Source organism: Ictidomys tridecemlineatus, chromosome 15, assembly GCF_052094955.1.
Source record: "Ictidomys tridecemlineatus isolate mIctTri1 chromosome 15, mIctTri1.hap1, whole genome shotgun sequence".
NCBI classification, from domain to species: domain Eukaryota; kingdom Metazoa; phylum Chordata; class Mammalia; order Rodentia; family Sciuridae; genus Ictidomys; species Ictidomys tridecemlineatus.
Genome location: NC_135491.1, coordinates 57,314,458 through 57,328,277, shown reverse-complemented (window position 1 = coordinate 57,328,277; position 13,820 = coordinate 57,314,458). Strand labels below are relative to the sequence as shown.

The window sequence follows — 13,820 nt, the reverse complement described above, 5'->3', positions numbered from 1 at the left end:
AGCATTAAAGAATAGTAAGAAGTGAGGCTGGGGCTTCTCTGCGTGTCAGAGCGGGTCCAGTTATAGGCTGCTGGGGCTGACCTTGGGCAGGTGGAGGATCCCCTGGAAAGGCAGTGGCAGGGCCAGGGGCCCCCAACCAGGCCACCAGCGAGACCGGGGCCATGAGTTGAGTGTGGCCAAGGCTGGTTTCTGGGGCAGTGTTTCTTTTGCATCTACTACGGGCCAGGCGTGGAGAGGCGTGAGCAGCACAGGAGCCTGCAGGGCCCAGTGGAGGGGGAGGGGAGGGGGGAGGGCAGCCCTGAGCCTTCAGAGAACACACCCCCACAGCTTGAAGTCCCAGGACCGTGGAGGCCCAGGAAAGACGGGGAGTGACCACCGGTGGCCTGGGAGGGCCAGATCTGGCCAGGCTCCTGGAGGGGCGTTGCTGGCTTCTCAGGGACCTTGGGTTCCTCTAGAGCCAATCTGGGGCAGGATGGGAGTGCAGCCATCACATGCAAAGATGGTCTGTTAACTGGAAAACCAGCCCTGGTACCACGGTCAAAGGAAACAGCGTTTCTTGGAACAAAGGTTGGCACCTGGGACGCACTGAATCAGGGGGGCGCGGGGGCCGGGAAGGCAGGAGCAGGGGACGGGCCTGACGAGGGGGTTCCACGGAGGTCGGGTTCCGGGGCGGCTCACTGGCTGGGCAAAGCCCTGGATCACTCAGCCCCTCTGAGTGGCTAGGGGTGCCCAACACAGCAGAGGCTCCCAACGCTGCTTTGCCTCAAAGACCCGCGTCAAGACCCACGTTGACCCCAGGGGTCCTCCAAGTCCATGAGCAACCCACCCTGTGGCCTGCCCCGTGGCCTGCCCTGTGGCTCCCCACTCCTCCCCACTCCACTTCCTTCCTGGGTCCTGGAAAACACCAGCAGGGGGAAGGGGAGACGGAGGAGAGCAGCCAGGCCACGTGGCGGCCACAGCAGTGTCGGTGGGCCTGGTCAACCCGTTCACACTGACTGGCAGATGTGGTTCAAGCCCAGGGGGGGCTTGGGGAGGCGGTGTAGACGGGGAAACCCAGGGGCACACGGAGCAAGAGCACATTTCTCTCCTGTGCCACTCTCCCCCCCTGATAACAGCTCAACACGCTCTAGAGCGCACTTGTAAATACCAGAATGACTCCTTTCCAAGTTCAAGAAGCCCTGTTCTGACTTCATTAGACAAATAAATGAGTGAAAAAACAATCAGAGAATTATTGGCTCTTATAACTGGAAATCCAGATGGAGTTCAGGTATCGTTTAGTCCATAGGTTCAGCCAATGCCATTGGCTGACGCAGATTCACTGCATCTCCCTCTGCCTCCTGGGTGTGGTGGCTTTATCCAGGCTCTCTTCATGGCCACAAGGTGGCTGCATAAGCTCTAAATCTCACACCCACACTCCACCAAATCCACTGAAAGAAAATGCCTTGTGCCTAGACTCCCAATCACGGCTCTCCTTGGTCTTATGGAGCAGGTTACATGCACATCCTGGAACCAACTTCTGTGGCCTCACCAATTGGCTCATGTGGGTGGAGACTCACCCAGGAACATGGGCTCTGCACCACCCAGGCCAGAATGGACTTGTCTCCTGAGGACAAGGAGGGCACTGCCCCGAAGAGGGAAATGGGTACAGGGCAGCATCCCTGGGTGACTACTACTCTGTGCCAGTCCCTGTGCTGGGGACAGTTCTGGGAGAGCTGGACTGGCACGCCCTGCTCACAAGAGGGCTGCCCCGCCCCCAGCCCCCTGGGGCATGCAGGGACACCCCCTTGCCCACTGCCCCCGTCTGGGCTCTTTGAGGAGTCAGCAGAACAGCTCTGGGCTCCCCTGGGGAGCTTGAGGATGGGGGGCAAGCTGGGCCCAGAGGCCCCTGGGCGAGGCTGGGACGGGGCTGCCAGGCAGGGTGTGCGATGTCCCCAGAGCTGTCCCCAAGGCTGTTCCAGGCCTGGGGGCTCACAGGAACAGCCGAAGAGGCACCAAGGAAGAAGGTGGGGGCTGCTCTGCAGAGGCGGACCCCGAGATGAGGCTGCAGCAAAGCCCTGCAGGAGGAGGAGGGGCAGGGTTCACCCACCCCCAGTGTCCTCCAGGGCACATCCCAGGGGTAGTGTCCACAGGAGAGAAGGCGCTAGAGTGCAGGAAGGAGGTGCGCTCAGGGCCCGCAGGGACGGGGCAGGGCTGCCCGACACGGCATCGGCCCCCAACGCTCCCTTGCCTCAAACGGGCCCTTCCCACAGGGAAGATGCTGTCACACCTCCCCCGCACCCTGCGGGAAGGTCATTGACCACGCGAGCCTGTGTCCACCTGTGTCCTCTTTAGTAACAGAAGCTCCCTGAAGGACAGCAGTGCCGCTGCTAACCAGCCACCTCTGCGGCAAGGTGTGGCCTGCGACCAGGTTTGGAGCCAAGGGCATGGAGCAGAGGGAGACAGGAACCTTCAAGAGGAGGCTGCCTCCACTGAGGTGTGGACAGCGGCCTGCACCCAGGCAGGGACCTCAGGACTGTCCTGTGAGGCGTAAACTGCTCTGAGCCCCGGTGGACGCGGTGCTCTGTGCCCGCAGCTCAGCAGGCACCATTGTGCGTGTGGACGTGAGGGAAGCCAGGCCTCCTGAGACGGCAGTGCACGCACACCCCAGGCTGCAAGAGACTGATTCTGGGGGAGCAGATACCAGGGGGCACTCGGCCACTGGGCCACATCCCCAGCCCTTTTTGTATTTTATTTAGACACAGGTCTCACTGAGTTGCTTAGCGCCTCGCTTTGAACTCACAATCCTCCTGCCTCAGCCTCCCAAGCCCCAGGTATGCACCACCATACCCAAACTATTGTTTTAAGAATGCTTTATGTAGCTGCTTTTCTGAGATACAATTTATATGCCGTACAATTTCTTTTTCTTTTTCTTTTTGGTACCAGGGATTGAACTCAGGGGCACTTGACCACCGAGCCACATCTCCAGCCTTTTTTTAAATCTTATTTAGAGACAGGGTCTTACTCTGTTGATTAGGGCCTCAATAAGTTGCTCAGGCTGGCTTTGAACCCGCGATCCTCCTGCTTCAGCCTCCCCAGCTGCTGGGTACAGGTGTGCGCCACCATGCCTGGCGAGTTTATGTGTCATACAGTTTACCCAAGTGCACAGTAGAATGCAAAGGCCATCCAGGGTCCAGCGAAGATTCCCGAGCCTGGGGCTGCGGGGAGGGGGCTGGGGGAGGGGGTCATGCTGAGGAAGCGGCACTTGAATTTGCCAAGCTAGATGACATCACCTCCCGATTTAAATGTGCTACTGTTGGCAAAACTCCACCCCAAGGGGTTAGGCCAAGAGGACATTAACAGACTGTCCATGGCAGAAGTAGCCTCATCATCACCCGCAACGGTGCGTAAGCTGAGTCAAAGGAGCTGAGCGAGTGGAGAGCAGAGACGGTCGGCAGGGGACAGGGCAGGCAGATAGGGGACGCGAGGACAAGGAGTACTTATTTGGCAGAACACAGCAGAGTTGATGTCATTTTGAGGAACTTGTTTGCCTGGGGATTATGTGATTAATGAGCACCGCGGGGCTCACCAGGGCACAGAGCTGAGTTTGGAATGACGGGGGACTTCAGGACCCGGCTGCAGTCACCACTGCAGTGCCAAGTAAATCAATGCCGAATCTGTAGTAAATGGACTAATTAATACACTTGGAGGGTTCAAAAGCCCTCTCCAGCTCTAGAGAAGTTATGACCATGAGAAACGATTGTCTGAAAGTTGGCTTCATTTTCTAAACGCCACCTAACTGTAAATACCACAGTTGTTTTCTTAGTGAAGCAGAAATCAGAGCGCACCGGCTTCCGCCTGCCTCTGCTGGTGGACTCCCTCCCTGCACCCTCCTGGCCGCAGGTGGCTGGCCTCCCCCTTGCAGCCTCTCCTGCCTGGGCTCCCCTCTCCTGTCCTCCCCCAGCCACTCTCTCATGCCGACGTCCCAGCACCACTTCTCCAGGCGCGCCAACCCACAGCTCCTTTCTGAGTGGCGGAGCCGGGAGCAGAGCCGAGGGAGAAGGGGGAGCCAGAGCCAGGGGGAGACTTCAGGACAGGTATCGCCCATTCTGTCTTATAATTCAGCAAGTTGGGGCTCAGAAACATTTAGAACTTCATCCAGGGTCACAGAGGGACTGTGCCGCGTCCCAGGGGCTCCATGGGAACCTCAGAGGCCCCAGCCTCACCCTGCACCTCCTCACCTGGACAATGAGGCGTGAGGTGGCGACTGCACCTGAGCAAAGCCCTGGCCCGGGCTGCTGGAAACTGGCACCTGCAGTTGGTGGTCCCTCCTCCGCCCGAGTGGGCAGTGGCTGCAGTACAGTGGAAAGGGAGAGCAGGGGCCCCGTGGGCCAGCAGAGTGCACCCCATGACAGACGAGCCGGGCCAGTCCTCCCATTAGTCACCCCTTGGTACTGCAGGGATTGGCTCCAGGCTCCTTGGAAACCGCAAGGTCTGAGGATCTCAGGTCTGCCCTCTGAAGTGCCTTGGTGTCCACAGGAGCTGTGCACAGCCTCCCAACACTTGTTTTGGAGGGGGGTGCCAGGGAGGGAACCCAGGGGCTCGCCGACCCCCAGCCCCTCCAGTAGAGTTTACATCGTGTCTAGGTTGCTCATAACGCCTAACACAACATACCTGCTCTGCAAACAGCTCTCATATTCTCTACGCTGTTTGGAGAACCTAACATGTCTGCCCACTCAGTACGGGTGCGGTTCTCTCTAGTATTTTCAATCTGCTGGTGGTGGCCTCTGTGGTTGTGGGTCCATGGATGCGACAAGCCAATTGGTGCACACAGAGGTGACACAGCCAGCCACAGCCTCACACACCCAGTGGCAGAGGACATGTTGGAGGGAGGAGATCCAATCTCAGGGCTCCCTGGCAGGCCTGGCCCAACTCTGAATGGTCCCTGGGGGGACCATCAATGTCCGTCCAGGTTTTCCAGGAAAGCAGAGCTGACGGACCTCCAGAGATCCATGGAAGACTCCAATCGCAGGGTGAGGAGTCCCGTGGTCTGCCACGTGAATGCCAGAGTCCCAGGAATGCAGTGTCCAAGGCAGAAGATGGAGTCAGCTCAAGACCAGTGGACTTGCTCTGTCTTCTGGGTCTACTGTGGCCCAGGGCAGTTTGGATATGCGGCCTAGTGTGGGTTGGGGGCTTGGGGGCATCTTCTCTACCCACCCTGATTCCAATGCTCTTCTCTCCAGAGCCCACTCAGGGACACCCAGGAGCTGTGTTTCTCCAGCTACCGTGGGCGCCATCAACACCAGCCAAGTTGACACATGAAATTAAACATTCTGCCATTTTGACCAGCTTCCCAAGACCCAGCCACAAGAGGAGTCTGTGGTTTTGAATCTTGGAGCTGCTGGGGATGCAGGGAGCCTTGGACTCTGGGTAGAGGCTGCAGGGCTGGCCCTGGGTCCCTGCTGTGCTCCTAGGACACTGCCCAGATTGGTGAGGTTGCAGGTCTGCAGAGTCTCCACACACCCCATGCAGGGTCACCCTCTTCCCTCCACATCCAAGGTCTGCAGAGCACCAGCCGTGCTGGGGGTGAACTATGCCGTTCTAAAGAACCCCAAGCCTGCAGCTGACACTGCTCAGGCAGCCTCGGGCTTACCCAGTCCAAAGAGCTGGACGACCCGGAGCAAGGCCTACTGGACCCACCGCCAGCCCGCACTCCCCAACCCGGGCTGCTCAGGCCCACAGAGCGCCCTCAGTAGTCGGGACAGCTGAGGCCTCCCACCGTTCACCTGGGCCCACACATTCTCGGCTGCTCCCCCAGGCCCAAGCCCTGGGAGGGAGGGGCGCAGGGCCTCCACAGTGAGGAAGAGCCGCTCCCACACCTCACTGCCAACAGCAGCCAGAGCCTGTCCTTTGGCCCAGCACCCTGGCTGGAAGACAGGGGCAGGAAAGCCCCACCCCAGACCTGTCCCCACACCCATGAGCCCACGCTGCAGTGGGTTCTCAGAGGGGCAGGAGGGCTCTCCTCACAAACCACCCAGCCCACTGCCCCAATACACACACACACACACACACACACATACACACACACACACACAGTGCACCAGAAACCACTTCTTTATTCAAACCCCAGTGTGCCCCTCCACACCCCCCACCCCGCTGCAGACCCAAACCCTGGGCTCGGCTCTGCTCAGGGACCCTCAGTTTCTGAACTTGCCCACCAGGGGCTTGGAGGGCCAGGCGCCCAAGCCCTGCTGGTCCAGGAGGAGGGTGAGCTGCTGGCGAGCCTCCTGGTAGGGCCCCACCTAGGGAGAGGCGTGGCGTGAGAGGGGCACTTGCGGGGTGCAGGAGGGCAGGAGGAAGAGGGCTGGAGCAGCACCGACCTTGGCAGCCTCGTAGGTCTTCAGAGCCAAGAGGTGGGGCTTCCCCAGGGCACAGGCTGCCTGGCGAAAGGCCCGCAGGAAGGATGCCTTGCAGAGGCGGGAGGGAGGCCCCAGGGTGGCACTGGGGGGACAAAGACAGTGGAGATGAGGGAACGAGAGGGCAGGCGGCCTGTGGCAGTCACCACGGTCTGTTCCACACAGTGACAGTGTCACCAGGCACAGCCCCAGCCATCCCGAGCTGCGGTTCGACCCTGCAGGCAGGGAGCTGGTCCCAAAGGCCCTCCTCAACCCGCCCCGGGGGCCTTCTCACTCGGACTTCACGCGCCCAGTGGCCACGTCCACGACCTCCACGTCTGGGTCCCCCAGGCTCCAGTTGAGGCTCAGGCCGTGGCAGCTGTTGGGGACGGGATTGGAGGGGGCCACCGGGGGCCCTGAGAACAGGTGTAGGGTGGTCCGGACATAGGGAGGTGGCAGGCGTGACCCTAGGACGCCGTCCAGGCTGGGCCGGTCATGGATGGCCCTGCTCAGAGTAGGGGGGTCATGACAGGGGTCAGCTGTGGACAGAGGCACAGGTCATGGTGAGTCACCGCCGCACCTCCCCACTCCACCCAGAGCCCACTTCGCCCTGCCACCTCTGTTGCCCCTCACCCAGAACAAGGCTGGTGGCATAGAGAGGTGGCAGGAAGTGGGCCAGCAGCGCACCGCCCAGCCCCAGCACTGCCCAGCGTGCCAGCTTGTCACTGGCTGACAGGCAGCCCACATGGGTGTCACGAAGCGCAGGCGCCAGGTAGGACACGGGCTTCAGCTGTCCGCGGACGTGCGCCTGCAGGCGGAAGGACGGGCTGTGCAGAAGGCTGCCTTCTGAGGACAGCGGGAGGCTGCAAGGCAGGCAGGGGACAACCACCCAGAGTCAGGGCGCGCCTCTGACCCAGTCCTCGTCCAACCGAGGCAGCCCCCTCCCAGGAGGCCCACGTACTAGATGTCGTGGGCGGCTCCCTTGGGGGTGTTGCTGACGTAGAGGTGCAGGAAGATCCGGGGCTTGAGGGCAAAGGGGGGCCCAGACCCAGGCTGGGGGGCCAGCACAGACCGCTCCTTGCCCTTGGCACCCCCCTGTGTGGCCAACAGGAGCTGCCGGAAGAAGAATCTGGAATGACAGGCAGCGGGCAGCTAGGGCTGCTGTCCTGGCCGGGGCTCTGGCAGAACCTGCCCCACCTGCCCTCACCTCAGCAGGGCCCTGCGGGCGATGATCAGTCCGTGACAGTCGTGGAGCTGCCGGCCAGAGAACTCCAGCCAGCCAGCACAGCTGCTGCTGCCAGTGCCCAGGGCCACTACCTCGTAGATCTCCTTGGCATGGCCCCTGGCCCCTGGGACCTCTGCAGGGAGGGACAGGAAGGGCTCAGCCCAGGGCAAGAAACCCCAAGGAGCCTATAAGGTGCTGCAGGGGACAGGCCATCCCTACCCCTCTCCAGGATGACCGCAGCCACCGTCCCTTTGCAGGCCCAGTATGGCGAATTCTCATCCAGCAGGCGGTCCAAGCCAGCGCTGACCACAGCTGCGCAGCGCTGCTCATGTGTCAGGATGTTCTCTGTACAAGGGCCAGAGGCGTAGGTGGGACCACAGACCACGCCCCTCTCTCACACCGGGGCTCAGGACCCGTCCACCTACCTACGCTCAGGGAGGTGAGTGGAGGCTGGCTGAAAGTCTCAGGAGGCTCTGAAAGAGAGATAAGGAGAGCCGGTCACCATGGGTGCTGGGGTCTGCCCTCCCATCCTCTGGGAAGCTGGGGGAAGAAGAGGCTGTTTCCACCTCTCAGAAACAGTCCCTGCCCTAGCATGAGCAGGACTTCCAAAGTCAGGAGCAGGGGTCAGCACACATCCCGCTACTGATGCCCATGCAGTCCTAGCAGCAACGTGTCCCCCTCACTACCACACACCCCCCAGAGCCTCGGCAGGCTGAGGCGAGGTTACCTGGGCTCTCCAGCTGGCTATGGATGTAGCGGAGGGCAGACAGCGCCGCCTGCTGTTTGGCTTCTGTCTTGTTGTTCGCGGTGCCTGCAGGGCAGACCACGCCATCCAGTTCCGCACTCACCGAGAAGGGAAAGCAGGGACCTGTGGAAGGGGGCAGTGAGGAAGGTCCCACCTGGCCTGTGTCCCCATCAGGGGCCCTTCCTAGGGAGGGTGCCACACCTACTCCCTGCCACAGCCACAGTGACAACCAGAGCTTAATCAACCCCTGGCTGGGGACTCTACTGACACAGGTGTGGTGTGATCCTCGGCATGCTCTGCCCTGTTAATGCAAAGCCTCTGAAACACACAGGGGTGAAAGCACTGTGCAGGGGAGGCCGGGAAGGGCAGGCAGCACGCGGGAAGAGGAGGAGGACCGAAATCCAGGGCCCCTCCAGAGCCCAGGCAATGCTGTTTTCAGGGTGGAGACTCCTGGGCTCAGAGGACAGCTTTGTGCCTGCCACCAGACACCTTTTATTTCTTCCCCTCCTCACATTTGGAAAATATTCCTAGACAACAGCATCACTGCAGGCATTTCTGATAACACAAGGAGACAGAAATCCTAAAACCAGCTTCACCTGGTCAAGGGTGGGAACCTAAATGTCACAGTGCTTGCTGTTTGCTTCTCAAAAGCCCTGCCCTTTGCAGAGGATCCCACTTTTGCGACCCTCATTAGAACTGAGATGCAGGACACTACAAGGGCATCAAAACCAGCAAGGAACGTTGACTTCAGGAAATCCTCACAGAAAAATCTTTGGTGGAAATCACAAGGTAACAGGCTACGGGGACGGAAAATATTTACACACTCTCCAAGTTTCCCCTCAGCTGGCTTATTAAGCACAAAGGGGAAAGCAAAGACACCGACAGATACCACCCTAATCAAACCCTCTCCCTAACATCGCCAGTTGAAGGACAAACTGAGATCACACATCTCTTGATGGGATGCATTGCCAGGATGTGACATCACTGATAATGCACAGAATGAGTTTGATCCCGAGAAAACAGACTGTCCCAACTGAAGGACAATCTATAGTACGACTGGCCCTTACTCTTCAAAAACATCAATGTTGTGAACGACAGATGGTAGAATTCTTTGAGATGAGAGATTATAGGATATATGACAACCAAATGTAATGTGTTACGATAGGATGGAAAATCATGGCCTTGGGGGCATTATTGGGACAGATTGGCAAAATGTAAATGTGAACGATAGTTAGATGAGTGTTATATCATCAATGCCAAATTGCCAGAATGTCATCATTGTACTGCAGTTACACAAGCCATGACCTTGTTCTTGAGAGAGACACACTGCTGTATTTAGGAATAAGGGGCAAGGTGTCTGCAATTAGATTTCATACTAAAACTGTTTAAACTGGGAGTTGGGAGTGTATTGGGGAAGACAGAAGGACACACTAATGACTATTCCTATATGTTGTGTATAAAATATTGCAAATTGTGCTTAACAGTGTCTTTGAAGTCGGCCCTCATTCAGAAACCTGCAGTACTGGCACAGCAAGTGAAACTGCAAAACTGGTCCTTTAAAGGGGGTGCAGATAGGCTGGGTGTCTTGGGGCACGTCCCTTAGACTCCTGGGCATCAGGTGGGGATAATATTCACCAGCCAAGACCCTGCCACGGCCAGATGTCTGCTGGGGCTGGTCCCGCTGTTTGCGGGGGTCGACATGGAGGCCCGGGTTGGGGTCCGGCCCACCAACCCTCTCTTGCTTCACCTGGGGCGGGTAAGCAGTGGCCCTATTGCCCCGCGACCCCCTGGCTCCCCCCACAGCGCGGCCCGGCTGGGCCTCACCTGCCACCGGGTCCTCTCGGAAGGTCAGGGAGACGCCCAAGCCGGCTGCATACTGCGCGAGCGAGGCCACCGCCTGGCTCGGCGGCGGGTCCCTGAGCGGCAGGCTCAGCGGCGGGGCCGCAGTGGGGAAGTCGCCCGCGGGCCCCAACACCCTGGGGAACCCCCCTGGGCGCACCTCCGGGTCCTCCCGCGCCCGAGCAGGCCCCGGCTCCCCGACCCCAGCCCCACGCCCCGCAGCCTGCGCGCCGCCCTCCGCGTCCGCCTCGGCGCCTGCGGCGCGCGGGGGCCCCCAGGCGTCCTGGCCCTGGCCCGCCGAGGGTCGCCAGGGACTGGGCCCGGGGCTGATCTGCAGCGAGGCCGCCAGGCGGGGCTTCTTGCGACCGCCGTCGTCAGAGGCCGCGCTGGCCGACGACGCCATGCCTGGGCACGAGAAGCCGCGGATCCGATCTAGCGCCACGCGCGCTCTTTTACACGCGGGCCGGTTCACGTGGGAACACGTGGCTGACAGCCGTGTGGAGCTCCGCCCCCGGTAGCACTGGCCAATGAGAGCCCTGGAGCTGGGGGAGGGGCACAGCGTGGCCAATGGGAAAGCCACCTCCCTGCTCTCCTGGGCCCCAGGCAAGGAGGCTGGAAGCCCAACGTCCCACGCCCGCCGGGTGGTGGGCGTTGTGCCAGGTCAGGTGAGGGTGGGGCCCACTCCATCAGCGCCTGCAGCTTTGAGTGGGCCTGGAGGATGCGGAACCAACCGAGAGGGTCTGTGGGCGTCTCGTCCAGTTTCACACTTCAGCTCCTGTCCCAGAACAGCCCCAAACCATGGCCCCTCGTTGCCCCTGAGCCTGCGGGTGTCGTTATTGGCAGCCCCACGGAATCAGTGCCATCCACTTTAAAAGGAACCTGTAGGCCTTTATGAATCTAAACAAAATTATGTACTGGCCAAATACTCGCCCTTTGGCCCCTGGTCTTTCCCCAGAAGGGCTTCTGAGTTGTAGTGCTTTAAGGTGAGGGGCGAGCGGGAGACAAGTAAAGATGAAGCCAGGGATGAGGACAGTTTGCCTAAGGCCTGCCATGATGGGAGACACAGCTGCTGAGGTGGGCTGCCCCATCTGACTCCTCAGCAGCCAGTTACTGGGAAAGTGTGACCCCAGCTCGGGGTGTGGAAGATCTGTGGTGGCTGCTGTGGCTGCTGCTGTAGCTTGAACTACGGATTCTGAAAAGGCCCATCAGGATGTGACACTGTGCACGCTGAAGACATAGAAGAGTTGGTGAAACAGGAACTTCTGACTTCAGAAGAGTGGGTGTGGCTCGCTGGGGAGTCTTCTCCTCCCACACTTTTCAAAGATGGGCATCAGCAAGAACAATTCCATTGTGTGGGGCAGGCCGCCCAGAGAGTGGAATAAGGCTTGGGGCTGATCAGACAGTGCAGTAGGTGTTCAGAAATGGCTGCGCGCATCTACAGAGACTTGAGCGGAATTGCCAAACCCAGATACCTCCCCAATGCCTACCTAAGGAGGGTGGCTGAACGAATGGTGACAGTCATTCAATGGAGAATTAATAACTGAAAATTCGCTCCTCCTCCTGGAGGCCAACCCAATAATGAAGACGAGGTCTTAAGGAAAAGGTTTATTGCTTTGCTAGCAAAGGAGAAGCACAGGACTCTTGTGCCAAAGACTGTGATTTTCCCCAACAGCAGGAACAGGGTTTTATAGAGGTGAATCAGAGAAAATGAGAATAAGGAGGAGAGTTCAGAATGAAGTTTAGGGAAAAGAAGATCAGGGAAGAGAAGTTGAGGGAAAAGAACATTGGGAAAAAGAAAGAAACGTAAACTTCAAAGCCACAAAGGATATAGCCACAGCATCAAGTGAACCTTGATTACAGTTACTTAAAAAGAAAGTACTGCTGCATGCACAAAATTGTTATGATTCCAACTCTGTAAAGTTCTTGAAATGGCAAAATTGTGATAAAAGTCACAATCGTGGTTACTCTGTGAAAGAGGGATTGATGGTCAGCAGCTCCAGGGGATATTCTTGAGTGACCATGGTCTCTCTTGATCCAGGAGGTGATCACATGAGTTTATACCTGGGTAGAGACTCAATGAACTGCTCACTGAAGACGTGTGCACTTCACTGCATGGTAAATATGTTAGTGAAGACAAACTGGTTAAAACCCAGAGAAAAGAATAAAGGAGGGAATACAATTGGACACACAGATTGTCCACATCCTAATCCTAAGAACCTGCTAATATATGTTTTTTGGCAAGGGGCAATTAGCTGACTTTAAAATAGGGGATTATCTGGACATGATCAATGGAGTCCTTAAATGGGCAACAGGGAGATAAAGAGTCATGAGAAAGAGTCAAGAGGCCATACTGACTTTGAGGATGAAAGGGGACTGAGCCTAGGAATGCAGGTGGCTTCCGGAGGCTGGAGAAGGCAAGACCACTGGCTCCTTCCCTTAGAGCCTCAGTAGGCACACGGACCTGCGGACACCCTGACTTAGCCCGTGAGATGTGTGTTGGACCTCTGACCTCCAGATCTGTAACATACCATGCTGTCTTAAGCTGTTAGGGCTGTGGCAACTTGGTACAGCTCTAGTAGGAAACTGATCTAACTGGTCTTCAGTTATTTTGCATACATATTCCCTAAAATAATTCTGAAAACCTGTGTAGCCCCAATTTTTAATCACAAATTGAAACAGTTACAAAAGCTGTAATTCTTTAAAATCATCCTTTACATTTCCTCAAAACCATAGAGATGTATAAGCTCATCCCATTTATGAAATATTCACGCCCAGGTGACTTATTTGGAAAGCCCATCTCAGTGTCAAAAGACAGATAAATCAGACTTCCTACTGGAAACAGCCTGACTTCATTTTGTTCAGTCTAAATAAATTTCTTTTTTTATTTTTCCTGAACGACCCTTTCATTTCATTCTCTTTGTTATCAATTCAATATTTATGAAGCATCATCTGTTTCTTAGATAACTAAGAAGGCCATGGCCTGACCAAGTTCAAAATCTTGATAAGGCATCATGGCCTTTTCTCTTTCAAAAAGACTTCTTATGGAACTATAACATCCCTATAGAAAAGTACACAGATTATTAGTGAGTCTTCACAGACTGAACACGACCAGCCACGCTCAGATGAAGAAATGATGTCGTCAGGCCCCAAAGCCCGCCTCCTGCACCCTTCCGTCCCCACTTGCTGCTGAACTTGTTTACTTAATACCCCCTGTAGGAGGTCTGCTGTTGAGAAGAACCTCTTGTGCAGTGCTCATCCTCGGACAATGCTCCGTGAAGGGAACACAGCGACTGGGAAAGGGAAGACTCCAAGGAACTCCCTGATAGAACCCGTGTGGATGGAAGCTGAGAATCTGCAAGTTGATCCTTCAAGGCGGTGGTTCTGGACCAGCACTATCAGCCTCACCTGGGAACTTTTTAGAAATGCAAACTACAGTGCCACCTTCCAGACCTACTTAAGACGCCGTTTAAACTGGCGCTGCAAGTGGCTCTGTGATTGGACACTGAGTCCCAAAGCCTGGCCCTCAAACAGCGTCAGCATCACCTGGCAACCTCCCAGGTGCTGACGCTCACGTTGGAGACCCGCTGTCCGAAGCGCCCCCTGCCGGGCTGCCCCTGGCACAGCGCCGCCTCCTCCCGGA

General features: G+C 57.4%; 1 protein-coding gene across 1 annotated transcript; it reads right to left on the bottom strand.

Moving 5' to 3' along the window:
- Positions 1–6,075: 6,075 nt before the first annotated feature.
- Adad2 (adenosine deaminase domain containing 2) lies at positions 6,076–10,679 on the bottom strand. Its single transcript, XM_040279755.2, has 10 exons — positions 10,166–10,679; positions 8,324–8,464; positions 8,022–8,069; positions 7,816–7,941; positions 7,579–7,729; positions 7,333–7,500; positions 7,005–7,234; positions 6,667–6,910; positions 6,357–6,477; positions 6,076–6,278 (listed from the first exon to the last, which is right to left on the bottom strand). Exons 1-10 carry the CDS (start codon positions 10,581–10,583, stop codon positions 6,174–6,176), a joined length of 1,752 nt encoding a protein of 583 aa, XP_040135689.2. The 5' UTR covers positions 10,584–10,679; the 3' UTR covers positions 6,076–6,173.
- Between the last annotated feature and the right edge of the window lie 3,141 nt (positions 10,680–13,820).